The 14,224-nt window shown below is 41.1% G+C and overlaps 1 protein-coding gene across 1 annotated transcript; it reads left to right on the top strand.

The window, feature by feature from the left end:
- The first annotated feature begins 123 nt into the window (after positions 1–123).
- On the top strand, positions 124–10,113 carry hhipl1 (HHIP-like 1). The gene is made up of 9 exons (XM_037796446.1): positions 124–718; positions 3,389–4,035; positions 4,127–4,270; positions 4,476–4,804; positions 5,627–5,753; positions 6,596–6,741; positions 6,839–6,920; positions 8,773–8,855; positions 8,939–10,113. The coding sequence occupies exons 1-9, from the start codon at positions 419–421 to the stop codon at positions 9,499–9,501; spliced, it is 2,421 nt and encodes an 806-aa protein (XP_037652374.1). The 5' UTR covers positions 124–418; the 3' UTR covers positions 9,502–10,113.
- Positions 10,114–14,224: the final 4,111 nt, after the last annotated feature.

Here is a 14,224-nt window from a genome sequence, read left to right as displayed (position 1 = left end):
TAAAATTCAGAAGACTGGACTGTCAATGAAAACAATAAATGTGATATAATGCTGAGATTAGAGGAGTTATTGTGGACTGTGACGTCACGTTACTGCTGATGATGATGTTATTATTATATCAGACAGCAGTCGACCCGCGCATGGACCCGCGCGCTCGGTGGCTTCCTCCCATGTTGTGTGCAGATGTAGCAGGACACTCAGATTCAGACGCTGCAGCCAGAGGACAGACAGTCCAGTACCAGGACCGGGACCAGGACCAGGACCAGGACAAGGACAGGTTGACACAGCTGCTGACCACGTCACAGGTCCACATAGCGCGGATGGTTGGAGTTGGAGTCAGAAGAGCAAAGTGCGCACAGGAAGTCGCTTCTGTTCTTCTGCACAACTTTGTCCTCCATGGTCTCCGACGCACGCCATAATGCAGCGGTGTTACGGCAAAGTCCCGGGTCGGATGCGGGTCTCGCCTGTCGGCATTGTGTTGTGTGTCTTTCTATCGTTATGTCCCGCACCTGTATCGTCTCACCCGCAGTGTCTGGACTACAAGCCGCCCTTCAGACCGCTGCAGGAGCTGCAGTTTTGCATCATGTACAAGGAGTTTGGCTGCTGTGATTACCAGAAGGACCAGGAGCTGATGACTAAGTACTACCAGATTATGGATCATTTTGATTATTATGGATATGCCAACTGTGCTGGGTCCGTCCTGGAGCTGCTCTGCCAGGTAACGTTATGGACATGCAGCCGGGGACAAAGGTCTCTGATGGGATTTGTCCCAAAACGTCTCCATCATGCGCACAGTAGTCTGACAAGATAGCCAAAACACGGAGATCTGTCATGCGTAAAAACACTATATCGATAGATAGATAGATAGATAGATAGTAACTTTATTGATCCCGAGGGAAATTCAAGTTTTCAGCATCACAGTTCCATAGTGCAAAACATGTTAGTAAAAAGGCAGTAAAAAAGTTAGTAGTACAAAGCACAAAGTTCAAAAGAATATACCAGATATAAAAGTACAAGTGAGATGAAGAAAACTGTTAAAACTGAATATGGTGCAGAGTAACAGCTGTGATACAGGACTAATAAAAAAGTGAATATAGTGCAGAAGAGACTGTTCAAAATGAGTATAGTGCAGGGTAACTCTATATGAACTATATGAGTACTAAAAGAGTTCAACAGAATGATGTGATCTTACAGTCAGTTTACAGAATGTAAAGTCCAGCTGCCCGATGAGCTGAATGAAGGTAAAGGTCACAGAGAGAGAGAGAGAGAGAGAGAGAGAAGGGTTGGCAGCTTTCAGTCCTCTCACATGTTGATTGAGCAACTGAGGCTGCAACATATTATCAGGCAGATGTACCCAATATTACGCAATACAGGCTCACCTCTCTGCACTTTACCATCTAGACTGAGGAAGATTTAGGATTTTTTTTTATCTATGGACCTATTTTCATAAGAGGAAACACCAATTAGTCATAACTGGATATTTCTTGTTCCATCACTAGTGTTTTTTGTCTAGTTGACTGTACTTTTTGTGCACACTTGGGAAAAAGTGTAAAGGAGTTGTAATATGTTTATGTATGATATAAAGTTTAGTCAGAAATATGCCTTAGGTAAGAGTGGGGTTGGTTGGCACAAGTGTCCATTAAAGCTGCAGTAGGCAGAATGTTTTTGGCATCATTGGGCAAAAATTATATAATAACCTTTCAGCATATTGTAATTCAAGTGTTCTGGGAGATAACTAGACTTCTGCACCTCCTCATGGCTCTGTTTTCAGGCTTTAAATAATCTAGCCCGTGACGGGAGACTTTGACCAATCACAGGTCAGACAGAGGACACAGAGGAACATGATTTGTTTTTTTCAGATTACCTGTCTCATGTACTAATGTTAGGATATAGCGACCGTTTTATAAGAATAACTTTTTTTAATAATATTTGCTCCATTTCTACCCCACTGCTGCTTTAATGTAACTGATAATGTAGATTTTGATGAGATATTTCAGGAGATTAAAAAACATTTTGAAAGATTAATATAATTAATTAATTGAATTAAATGTTCACATTGTTTCTGCTGGTTGCAGTTTCAGCATTTTAAAACCTTGTTCCAACCAACCCTGTGATACGATGATGAATCATCATGAATCACCTAATTTTAGAAAACATTTGTGTACATTAAATCATTTATTGATAGCTGAGACCTTAACCTCCCTGGTTAGAATATTGTTTCAATAACAAATGATGCCAGAGAAATACAGCAGAGAGTGAAAAGTGAGCCAACCAACCCCGGTCTCCCTAATTACTACATTTATCTGCAGACATGCGGTGACATGAAACCCCCATATTACAATAACCTCACCTCAGTATTGTGTAAAATTATAATTTTTTCTTATTTAGAAAAGTAAAAACAATGTCAGAATGTCAAATTTATTCAAAACAATACCTTAAAACAACTCATTGTCTCTTTTGAGGCTGACGAACAACATTGCTTTCTGTGACTTCCATGATATATATATAATATATAGGTATACATGCACGTATTGTACGTCCAGCTCAAAGAGTGTGACATAAGAGGAGTCCCTCGTGTTAGTTGACAGTTATATTATTGATGACAGTACTAAAGTTTCCTTTAAACAATGGAGAATCAATTTGAAACATTTTTACAATCAAATCAGCTAAACAAACAGATCCTTTATTGTTGCCTACCAAGATTTGATTTCGCTAAAGCTTCTACAATCAATATTTTTATGCTAACAGTTGATGACATGATGTGTAATGTGAGAGGGGTCAGCCGTGGTGATGAACCCACAAATAATTATCACCTGAGACTGCAGTTACCCTCAATTCCATTGTTTTGGTTTTATGAGCCGTGACTTTAGTGTTTTATTTCAGTGTTGCTGCTGTCGTTGACCCTGTTTCAGCAGCAGGCAGCAAGCAGCTGTACTCTGTACACTACTGGCCCAGCACCAACCAGCAGACGGACACAGTTAGCGATTAACTGGTGAACTTAGTGTGTATCAGGAGTTGATGAACACAAAAACAGAGCTAAATTAAAACACATCAGGTGGACAGAAACATGATTTCCAATTAATACAAATGTTGCTCTGTATTTGCTGGATGTGTAAATAGGACATTGTGTGCTACCAAGTTCACAATATCAACTTAAGAGGTGATAATCAATTCAATTTATTTTTATATAGCGTCAAATCATAACAGAAGTTATCTCAAGAGGCTTTTTTTATAGAGCAGGTCTAGACCGTCCTCTATAATTCTATAATTCTAACTCTATAACAATATGAGTGTTGACATATTAAAAAACAGTTAATGCCGGTTTAAGGAAATCTACATACTACACATCATACTCAGTCATCCTCTTTATTATCTCTCCTCACCTCAGGAATGCTCTCCATATGCAGCTCACCTCTTTGATGCTGAGAATCCGAGCACCAGGACCAGGACCATCCCTGGCCTCTGTCCTGACTACTGCTCCCAGTTCTGGAAGAAGTGCAGCTCCACCATCCCTTACCTGTCTGATGACCCTCACATAGCCAAAGTGAAAGAAGACCAGACACGTCTCTGCCAGTATCTGGAGCTAGACGACGTGGACTACTGCTACCCGCACCTCCTCAGCAACCAGAAGCTCACCCAGAATTTGGGCCGGGTCCAGTCAGACACGGACGGCTGTCTGCAGCTGTGCCTGGAAGAAGTCGCGAACGGGCTGCGGAACCCGCTAGCCATGGTGCACGCCAACGATGGCACGCATCGGTTCTTCGTGGCAGAACAGGTGGGCTTGGTGTGGACGTACCTTCCCGACCGGTCCAAACTGGAGAAGCCGTTTTTGAATATTACCAAGGCGGTGTTAACGTCATCATGGGAAGGTGACGAGAGAGGCTTTCTCGGACTCACTTTTCACCCCATGCACAAGTTCAATGGGAAGCTGTATGTGTATTACTCAGTGGAGGTGGGTTTTGACGAGAGGATCAGGATCAGTGAGTTCCACGTGTCAGCCAATGACATGAATGTAGTGGATCATGCCTCTGAGCGGTAGGTATGGACTGATCCAGGTGAGCAAACAGCAATGGGCCTGTACCAGCTCTTTGTCTTGTCTTATTTGTCATGTCCATGTCCCCTCCAGAGTTATTCTGGAGATCGATGAGCCAGCATCCAACCACAACGGAGGGCAACTTCTATTTGCAGATGATGGCTACTTATACATTTTCACAGGGGATGGTGGGATGGCAGGAGACCCTTTCGGGAAATATGGGAATGCCCAGAACAAGTAAGATTTCCACAAAGGTTTCTGAAACTAAACACCCTCAAATGATCTGAAGAAACAAAGGATGCATCCAATATCTAGTAAAAATGTGCTATTGTTTGATCAGTGTTTTAGTCATAATAATATATACACTTCGTTTATATTTATGAAGAGTAATTGCATGTTTCTTTGCAATTTAGATGAAATATGACTTTTGTTTCTACTTTAGGTCAGCCCTGTTGGGTAAAGTTCTCCGCATTGATGTGAATGAGAATGAGAGAGGCCCGTTGTACAGAATTCCTCCAGATAACCCCTTCATACACGAGCGGGGGGCTCGACCTGAGGTTTATGCTTACGGTGTCCGCAATATGTGGAGGTGTTCTGTGGACCGCGGCGACCCCCGGACCAAAGAGGGCAAAGGGCGCGTCTTCTGCGGGGACGTGGGCCAGAACAAGTTCGAAGAGATCGACATCATCGAGAAAGGTCGAAACTACGGCTGGAGAGCCAAAGAGGGCTTCTCCTGCTACGATAAGAAGCTGTGTGCCAACAGCTCACTAGGTAGGCATGCTCTGGTCAGTCCATGGTTACCCTCCTTCAACTGCAGACAACAGTGGTCTCCGACTGCGTTGTACTGAAGGGCCAAGACTGTAGAGCACCACGACAGCTCTCTGCACAAACTACTGTAACTTTAACTATCTGGATGAACTCAGCTTCTGTAGTGTTTGTTTGAAGGAAAAGCTGCAAGCTCTTGGCCCTTAGTAGAAATACTGCCACATAGTAAAAAGACATGAGCTCATCATTACAACTAATCTAACTGCAGTGGGTGTCAGAGGGAATATTGAAAGCAACATTTGACCAGCGTCTACCAAACACAGAGAACTTACACCTTTCTGTCGGCAAAATGCGGCTCATTCTGTTGTCACAGAGTAGACAGTTAGATAATCAGTAACCATAACCTAAGACATGATTTACTTGCCTAACTGTAATTATTTTAATGCATCACAAGTCACTTCAGATGTGCCTTGTTAGTTGGAACTGCATTGTTCTTTTTACTGTGTATCACTGTCATCATGGCAATGTATTGTGATTGCTACGCTCATTTCCAATAAGATTTATTAAAAATACTTGCAATCTATTTTTAACTTTTCGCTGGCCCTGACTGCATTTGGATTTCATTCGGACATCTAATCATTCGGCATAATCACATGATGGAGTTTACAAGTTTGACTTGAAAAATAAATTTCATATTCATCTTTTAAATCTGTTTTCACTCAGAATAGCATGTTTAATTAGGTCAACACATGGATTCATTGTAAAGAAATGGCTAACAGAGAGAGGAGAAACTCAGTAATAACAATAATGATTGGGTTTTTTTCACAGATGATGTCCTCCCTATTTATGCGTACCCTCACAAGATGGGCAAGTCAGTGACTGGTGGCTACGTGTACCGAGGCTGCGAATATCCCAACATAAACGGCATGTACATATTTGGAGACTTCATGAGCGGGTAAGAGGGGTTGAATCTGGTGAATAGCAGATTTTCTTTGCAATATAACACCAAGCTTAGAAGCGTGTGTTTTTGCTATTTTTTGAGTAATGGCAACGATGTGATGTCAGACGTAAACCTGAAGATAACTGGTGTACATGGAGGTGTTTGTTAGATGCATGAAGACTGTGAACTACTTTAAACATGCAACTAAAGTAGCACTTTATTGCCTTGTGGTGACATTATTTATCAGACAGAAAACACTTGTTATAAGCCTTTTTGCAGTATATATAGGCCAGTATAAAGTGGCTAAAATCACCTCCACCTTGACCAACGAACATTAAAATGTCAGTGCATAGGTGACAATAATGTTCTATATGAAAACACTCTATTCTATATGATGAATACTTTTACTTTCGATACGGTACATTTTGCTTCTGTACTTTTAGTTAAGTAAAGTTTAAATGCAGGACTTTTATAATGGAGTATTTTCACACTGTGGTATTGATACGTATAGATCTGAATGGTCCTGGTGGAGAGGAGGTTCTGTTTGGCGACACCTGGATGCCGCTTGACATCCTTCCCGGATCCATTTTCTTCATATATGTTCACATTCTATGAATCATTTTTGTTTTTCCTGATCTGAATTGAGGGTCAAAGGACAGAGGGTGTTGTGTGCTATACAGATTGTAAAGCTCCTGAAGCAAATGTTCTCTAAGGCTGTTTTAAAAGTACTTTGGGAAAAGTAGGAAAATATAAACCAAAGTAGAAGTAGACAAAGACTTAAAAAGTTCACACAATGCTTCATCATAAAGTAACAGTGCAGTGCACGTTGGAGATTGTAGATTTCATTCCTTTTCCAGGCGTTTGATGAGTCTGAGGGAGGACAGAAACACAGGGAAATGGAAATACAATGAGATCTGTATGGGGATGGGCCTGACCTGTGCCTTCCCTGGACTCATCAACAACTACCACCAGTACATCATCTCCTTTGCAGAGGATGAAGCTGGTAATGTGTGAACACATGCACACCCTCAAACTGAGTTTACACTAGCTGTAATGTGTAATGTCCTGTTGATGTAGTGTTTTGTTTTTCTTTCCACCAGGCGAGCTGTACTTCATGTCGACTGGAATACCGAGCGCTACGTCACCTTCAGGAGTCATTTATAAAGTGGTGGACCCCTCGAGGTGAGTATTATGGACACTTAGGGGACACGGGGGTGGCTGTGGCTCAGGAGGTAAAGCGGTTTACAGTCCACATGTGGCAGTGTCCTCTGACTGAACCCCATCTTGCTTCCGATGGCTGTGCTGTTGTTGTGTGAGTGTGAATGTTTATGGCTCCTGATGAGCAGGTGGCACCTTGTGTGGGGCCTCGGCCACCGACAGTGGTGGAAAAAGTATTCTGATATATTACTTAAGTAATAAGTAAAAGTAGCAATAGCATAGTGTAAAAATTACAAGTAAAATTCCTGCACTCAAAATGTTACTTCAGTAAATGTACAAAAGCATCAGGATCAAAATATACTTAAAGTTCCAAAAGTAAAAGTGCTCATTATGCAGAATAATACAGATTATTTTATTGTATGCTGATGATTGATGCATTAATGTGTTCATGACTTTAATGTTGCAGCTGGTAAAGGTGGAGATACTTTTGTTTAAGTAAGGGATAATGTACAGCTAGCCGGTCATAGTTGTGAAAGAATCCCCGACAGGGCGATGCTGCACTCTCTCATCGCCCTGAAGGGGATTCTTTCACAACAATGACCCGACATTATTCCGCTTATTACACGGATACTTACTGAAGAAATCAATATGCTGACAGACACAAAAACGGTCCCCCAGAGTCCGACATCAGAGCTGCGCCCATAGCAACGGTCTGTTATACATAGCGACGGTCTGCTATACATAGCAGCGGTCTGCTATAAAGAAATTACAGACCGCAGAACGCCGTGATTGACCAATCAGAATTGAGTATTCAACACAGCCGTGTAATAATCTATGATAATATATCATCCTTTATTATTTTGTATTAATAATAAGAACCTGCAAAGAAACTAGAAACTTAAGTTATCATATAAATGCAGTGGAGTAAAAAGTAGAATATTTCCCTCTGAGATGTAGTGGAGTAGAAGTAGAAAGTAGCATGAAATGGAAATACTTAAGTGTGTGTGAAAGGGTGAATGCTGGCTTGGGAGTGGTTGCTAAGACTCAGTTCTGTATAAATAAATGCAGTCCATTTATCTGTTACTGTGTCTACGCTGTCAGCTCCATACTCATGTTAGAAGATGCAGGTGATCGACTAAGATGAAGAAATGACTGTCCAGGTTTTTATTTCATATGTAATGGTATAGTTTCATGCACGCATAGTCAGTTCGGTACTGCAAATGTGACCGACTGATCCTGCTCATACAGACCAGGGATAAGATGGTTCAGTCCATTACTGCCACTGCTAGGGGTGATATGGAACAGTCCAAGTTGTGTGCAGAAACTTTATTTATGAATTACTTTGCTTCATTCTTACTCCGCCATCTTTACTCAGAGAAAACTTGCCGTGTACAGTAACTGCTCACTGTGTAGAGAGTATGTACGGTTCTATTTCTGTGTCTCGGAAATGGATATATAAGACACACATCTGTTCATAATTACAAACACAGGCATGTCATTCTTCTCTGTGAGCCCGAGGGGATGTGCAGTATCATGATCACACTTGGCCTGGATGGAGGCTTAGATCTGTGTTTTCTCAGCACTGGTGGGATGACTTTAGCTGAATGTGGAGTTCTTGCTGCCCGTCTCTGAAGCAGCGCTGGCAGCAGTGTCAAAGGCCTAAATCTCCCCTCCTCTGACAGCTCTTGGCTCTCTCTGCGTTTCTCTCAGCAGTAGACGGTTGTGTCACCTAATTTGTTTCCCATCCATTAACCTCATTTAACTGTTCCTCACCACTGGGCTATTTGGAATATTTCTATGTGTCCACCTGCTTGTATTCTGTCTTCTCTCGTGTACAACAATATTTCACTCTGTTTTGTTATTCATTGTTTTTCAGACGTGCTCCGCCGAGACACTGTCACTATGACCCTCTTCCTGTCAGAGTGAAGAGTAACCTCATCAAGTTTGTTCCCCAGGAAAGTGAGTCCCAACACTTTGACCTCACTACTGACTGGTTACAACACTGATTAAATCTTTGACAACGTGTTTTTATTCCCCTTTAGCATTAATCGGCGTTGAGGAACGAAACAAAATCCAGCCTGAGCCGCAACCCACAGAGTCCTACGACTGGCTCCAAGAGCTCATCGACCGTCTAGGAGTACCGGACCCGACCACCCCTTCGCCAACCACGACTACCACCAAGTCGCCCAGACACACGAGGCGGAAAGGCAGACGCAGGAAGGGCAAATCCAGAACGGAGAGTGCGCCCGAGCTCCAGAATGGAGCGGTGAGGCTGGTCGGGGATGAACAAGGCCGCAGCGACCGTGGACGGGTGGAGGTCTATATCAACGGGGACTGGGGCACGGTGTGCGACGACCTGTGGACCACCAAGAACGCTGCGGTGGTTTGCCGGCAGCTGGGCTTCAGGCATGCTCTGAAGGCGGCCAAGAACTCGGAGTTTGGGGAGGGGAAGGATCTGCAGATTCTTCTGGATGATGTTCAGTGTGAAGGGACCGAGGCCAGTCTGCTGGACTGCCAACACCCCGGCGTGGGGACACATAATTGTGCCCATTACGAAGACGCTGGGGCGATCTGTGGCAACTCGGACTACGTTGTAGAAGTCTAAATGTTTGACTATCACTAAATCAGAACTAATTGTCTTAAAAATCCCCCCCCCACATAACTTTGTGCCATATTTCCAGCAGGTACAATGGAGTTAAATAGCATAAATGGGCTCTAACATTGCTGTATTTTGTTGTCAGTCCATCACAATAAAATAGGAAGAAGGGGGGGTTCTTGTAGAATAACCACAATGCAATGCACTTTGAATAAGGGGTATGGCAGTAATTGTTCTCATAGAACTAACAGGTGAGTTTAGGGAAATTGGGAGCACACAATCCTTTCATCAAAGCATTCCAGAGGTTATTTATGAGATAAGCTAACATCTGGAACGCATAGATGATATCTAACACTTTAACCAGATCCAAGGGGTGGGGTTTTCCTTCAGTAATGATTTACTTGTCACTAGTGGCACAGAGGTAAATGTTTATAGAAGAGTTTATTTAGATTTGAATCAGACTTGAATGTTTAATTTGAATGTATATAATATATATTACGTCTTTGCCTTCACAAATTTGACATTTAGGGTCTGAATGTCATATTTCCTAGTAAATGTTCAATGCCCACTGAGTGAATATAATTTTAGTAAAGGATTTTAATAAAAGCCTTCTAGTCTGTACTTGCTTTCACCCACACTTGGACCAAATAGTTAAGTCTGACATAACTGGACATTTGAGACAGAAACTGTTTTATGAATAGTGTATCCCATGTATGAAGACAAGGCAACAGTTTCTAAACACTCATATTTTCACAAATGTGCCTAATTGACAGTTGAGAAAAATAACAAAAGTGTTACAATATGTTGCAGAAATTTAAGGACGTGTTGACGAAGCTTGTTTCTTGTGTTTTCAATGTTGGCTTTTATGGCATATTTGGTATCCATGATGATCTACCGGTCGTATGATGTATGAAGGAAACGGCCTCAAAGACCACCCCGATGAAGGCAAGCCAGCAGGAAAAAAAAGTATTACACGGCTGTGTTGAATATTCAATTTTGATTGGTCAATCACGGCGTTCTGCGGTCTGTAGAATCTTTATAACAGACCGTTGCTATGTATAGCAGACCGTTGCTATGTATAACAGACCGTTGCTATGTATAGCAGACCGCTGCTATGTATAACAGACCGTTGCTATGTATAGCAGACCGTTGCTATGTATAACAGACCGTTGTTATGTATAACAGACCGTTGCTATGTATAGCAGACCGTTGCTATGTATAACAGACCGTTGTTATGTATAACAGACCGTTGCTATGTATAACAGACCGTTGCTATGTTTAGCAGACCGTTGTTATGTATAACAGACCGTTGCTATGTATAGCAGACCGTTGCTTTGTATAACAGGCCATTGCTATGTATAGCAGACCGTTGCTATGTATAGCAGACCGTTGCTATGTATAACAGACCGTTGCTATGTATAACAGACCGTTGCTATGTATAACAGACATGTATAGGAGACCGCTGCCATGTATAACAGACCGTTGCTATGTATAACAGACCGTTGCTATGGGCGCAGCTCCGATGTCGGACTCTGGCGGATCTTTTTTGTGTCAAAATATTGATTTCTTCCATAAGTGGCCGCGTAATAAGCGGGATAATGTACAGCTAGTGGGTCATTGTTGTGAAAGAATCCCCCTCCGCTGTGTATCGGGGTGCAGCATCGTCCTGTCGGTGATTCTTTCACAACAATGACCTGTACAGTACTCTTACTTATCTTTCATATTTATCCTTAAAGGCAACACAAAGCAAAAATCATCCCTGATTAAAATACCGGAGTAAGAATAGTCATACAGCAGCTATGGAATGGTTTTCTGCCAGAAAGCCCTTTCATATAATGATTAAATAATATTATTGTATTATATTAATAATATTGTTGGCTACTGACACCTGGGTGCTAATAGCATTTGCCTTCAAATATTTAATCAATGAAAAAAATAATATATAATCTACCTATTGATAGTCTGTTTATAATCAGAAACTAGGACGTTTGTTTTAATATTAATGTATTAATTGTATTGCATTGAGTAAATTCAAGTTTACACGGGCCACACAAACATTTTCATACTGTACATTATAAACCTCGATCCGGCACTCTAGTAAACATGTCTAACCAAAATAACATTCATCTTGATTGAAAAAGTAAAAAATATATCATTCTGGATTCATGGTAACAAAATACTACAAATTGTATTTACAGTAAATGGGTATTTCCATGTAATTTAACACCCATAATGCACACATATTACTATGTATCACTGACATTTATCAGTGATCATTGAGGTTTGAAGATTTCCCAGGTAGAATGCAAATTGCCTCAAGAATGCAAAGTTTGTCCTTATGAGTATGGTAAATAGGAGACCATAACACTGGAATCGTCCCCATGATGCACTACTACCTGACTGTATTTAAAGGGAGCACAGCCAATAGGAACGCGCTCTCTCTGAAATGACCTGTGATTTGTCAAAGTCTCCCGTCATGGGCTAGATTTTCTAAAGCCTTTTGGAATTTTTGCCCAGTGATGCCAAAAATATTCTGGCTGCTGCAGGTTTAAATCAAATTGCAACATTCCCATTTTAAATGGAAATAATTTGCCTTGTGATATGTAATAAAAAGGCTAGCATTTCCAGGAAATATAAATAGCAAAAAAAAACATGTATATCAAGTATGTCAAAGTACATATGTGGCACGGTACTAAATGATCCAAGGCCCGATACTGGTCCCTGGCCCGGTCATTGGGAACCCCTGGTCTATGCTAATCACACACAGCAGCACCATTCAGAATGAATAGTTAAATGTTGAAAATGTACAGCTTTTTTTTTGTCTTTAAATTGTTCAAATGTTGCATGATAATTCAAGTCTAAATATACAATCAAAACATAACCTTAAAGGTCCCATATTGTAAAAAGTGAGTTTTTAATATCTTTTATATTTTAAAGCAGGTTTAAGTGCTTTATAAATACTGTTAAAATATCAAAACGCTCATAATACTGAGAATTACACACAGCCCGTATTCAGAAATTGTGCGTTTGAAACAAGCCGTCAATTTCTGTCCATTTGTGATGTCACAAATATACAACATTTAGATAATAACACGGTTTTAAACATAAACATTCTAAATGTGTCCCAGTTTATTTCCTGTTGCAGTGTATGTGATAACATCAGCTGACAGGAAGTAAACATGGACCCAAGCTGTTGCATAGCAACGCAAAAAAGACAGCATGTAAACATGTTCTAGTAGAAACACAACTATGAACCTGAAAATGAGCACAATATGGGACCTTTAAAATAAGAGCAGCCCCAATGATTCCATGATTGCAAGATGTGGAGTAAATACCAGGACAGACAAAGTCTAAATGACAGCCCTTTTATTCCAAGCAGTGAGTGCTTGTTTAAGGGACGTGTCTTCTGTGTTGTGAAGGTCATTGATATGCTGAGCAGCAGATCTCAGGAGTCGGAGCCAGGCTTGACCACCCTACAGCCTGCCAATGTGTAGCCACCCGTGCCTCTATTTCTCACCCCGAATGTCCTCAATCTCCTCCGTCTCTGTGAGGCCGCGGTGGGACTGAAGTTTACTTTATTTGGCATTACAAGGCGGACGGAATTACATCACACAAAGACTTATTGCACTTGTAGTCTTTAAAGTAGTTTGGTGTGTACATTATTAGAATTGCAGAATGCATCCTTTCTTAAGAAAATGCAATGAAAACCAAATACAAAGTAGTTATTGTCTTTGGGTAGAAGCAGATTCTGGTTACAGGTAGGAAACCCACAATATCAAACAAATGCACAGTTTGCATGTAATATGCTAACATGATAAACCCTTCCACAAAAAAAGAGAAACCAGGGCAGCAGCCAGCAGACAATCAGGAAGTTCATCACAGTCATATGAAAGCACGTCCTTAGATCTGGTCCAGTAGGTGTGACAGGCCACCAGGTGGCAGTGTGGTTTCATCCTCAGAGAGACTTTCTCCCAGTTTGTAATTTGGCTGATTGAAGGCAGAAACAATTAGATGTGTGTTAACCTTCAATTCAACAAGAGGACAGAAGAAGTAACATGCTTTTAGAGATTGTTTGTATTAATAATTTAAGTGTAGTCTCTGTGTCAGTCTGTCACCCAGATGGTCCGCTGTCCACATTCTTCACAAAAAAGGAAAAGCACATGAAACCTTAATGAAATTGAATTTGATGTATCCTTAAACTAAATGTCACAGCAACCACTGCTGAAACACGTCTGGCCAACACGTTCTCATCCCAACTCGTCACATACTGACGTTTTTATTTTGACATGTCAGACCCTCTCACAGTAAACATGTGCTTAATGTGTGTTTAGGTTCAGGCAACTGAACCACTATAGTTAGTAAAAAACTACATGTACTTAACATGAAAGTGAAACTTAAAGGGACTGTATGTAAGTTCTGACATGTATAAACATTTCTTAATCATTTTGTTTTATTGCCAATGTGTGAACAGGTTGTAACCTAACCTAAAAAATTAGACCTTTCACGACTTTCTGGGTTTCCTCTATCAGCCTGTGGACTGTTTTTAATGTGAAGAATCCGGGCCATTGTTTTTTCTGGGAAAATCCAACATATGTGTGCATACATATGTATGCTTGCGAGTGCCTTTAGTCTCTGAAGCTAACAGTGTGCAGAGTCCGCTAATGAAACAAAAGACTCAGACTACAACACAAACTCCACAGAAGCACAAAAAAAATAAGTTATATCTAGTGAA

The sequence above is a fragment of the Sebastes umbrosus genome, chromosome 16, assembly GCF_015220745.1.
Source record: "Sebastes umbrosus isolate fSebUmb1 chromosome 16, fSebUmb1.pri, whole genome shotgun sequence".
In the NCBI taxonomy this organism is placed as follows: Eukaryota; Metazoa; Chordata; class Actinopteri; order Perciformes; family Sebastidae; genus Sebastes; species Sebastes umbrosus.
The sequence above is the reverse complement of the archived record's forward strand: the minus strand, read 5'-3'. Positions and strand labels throughout refer to the sequence as shown.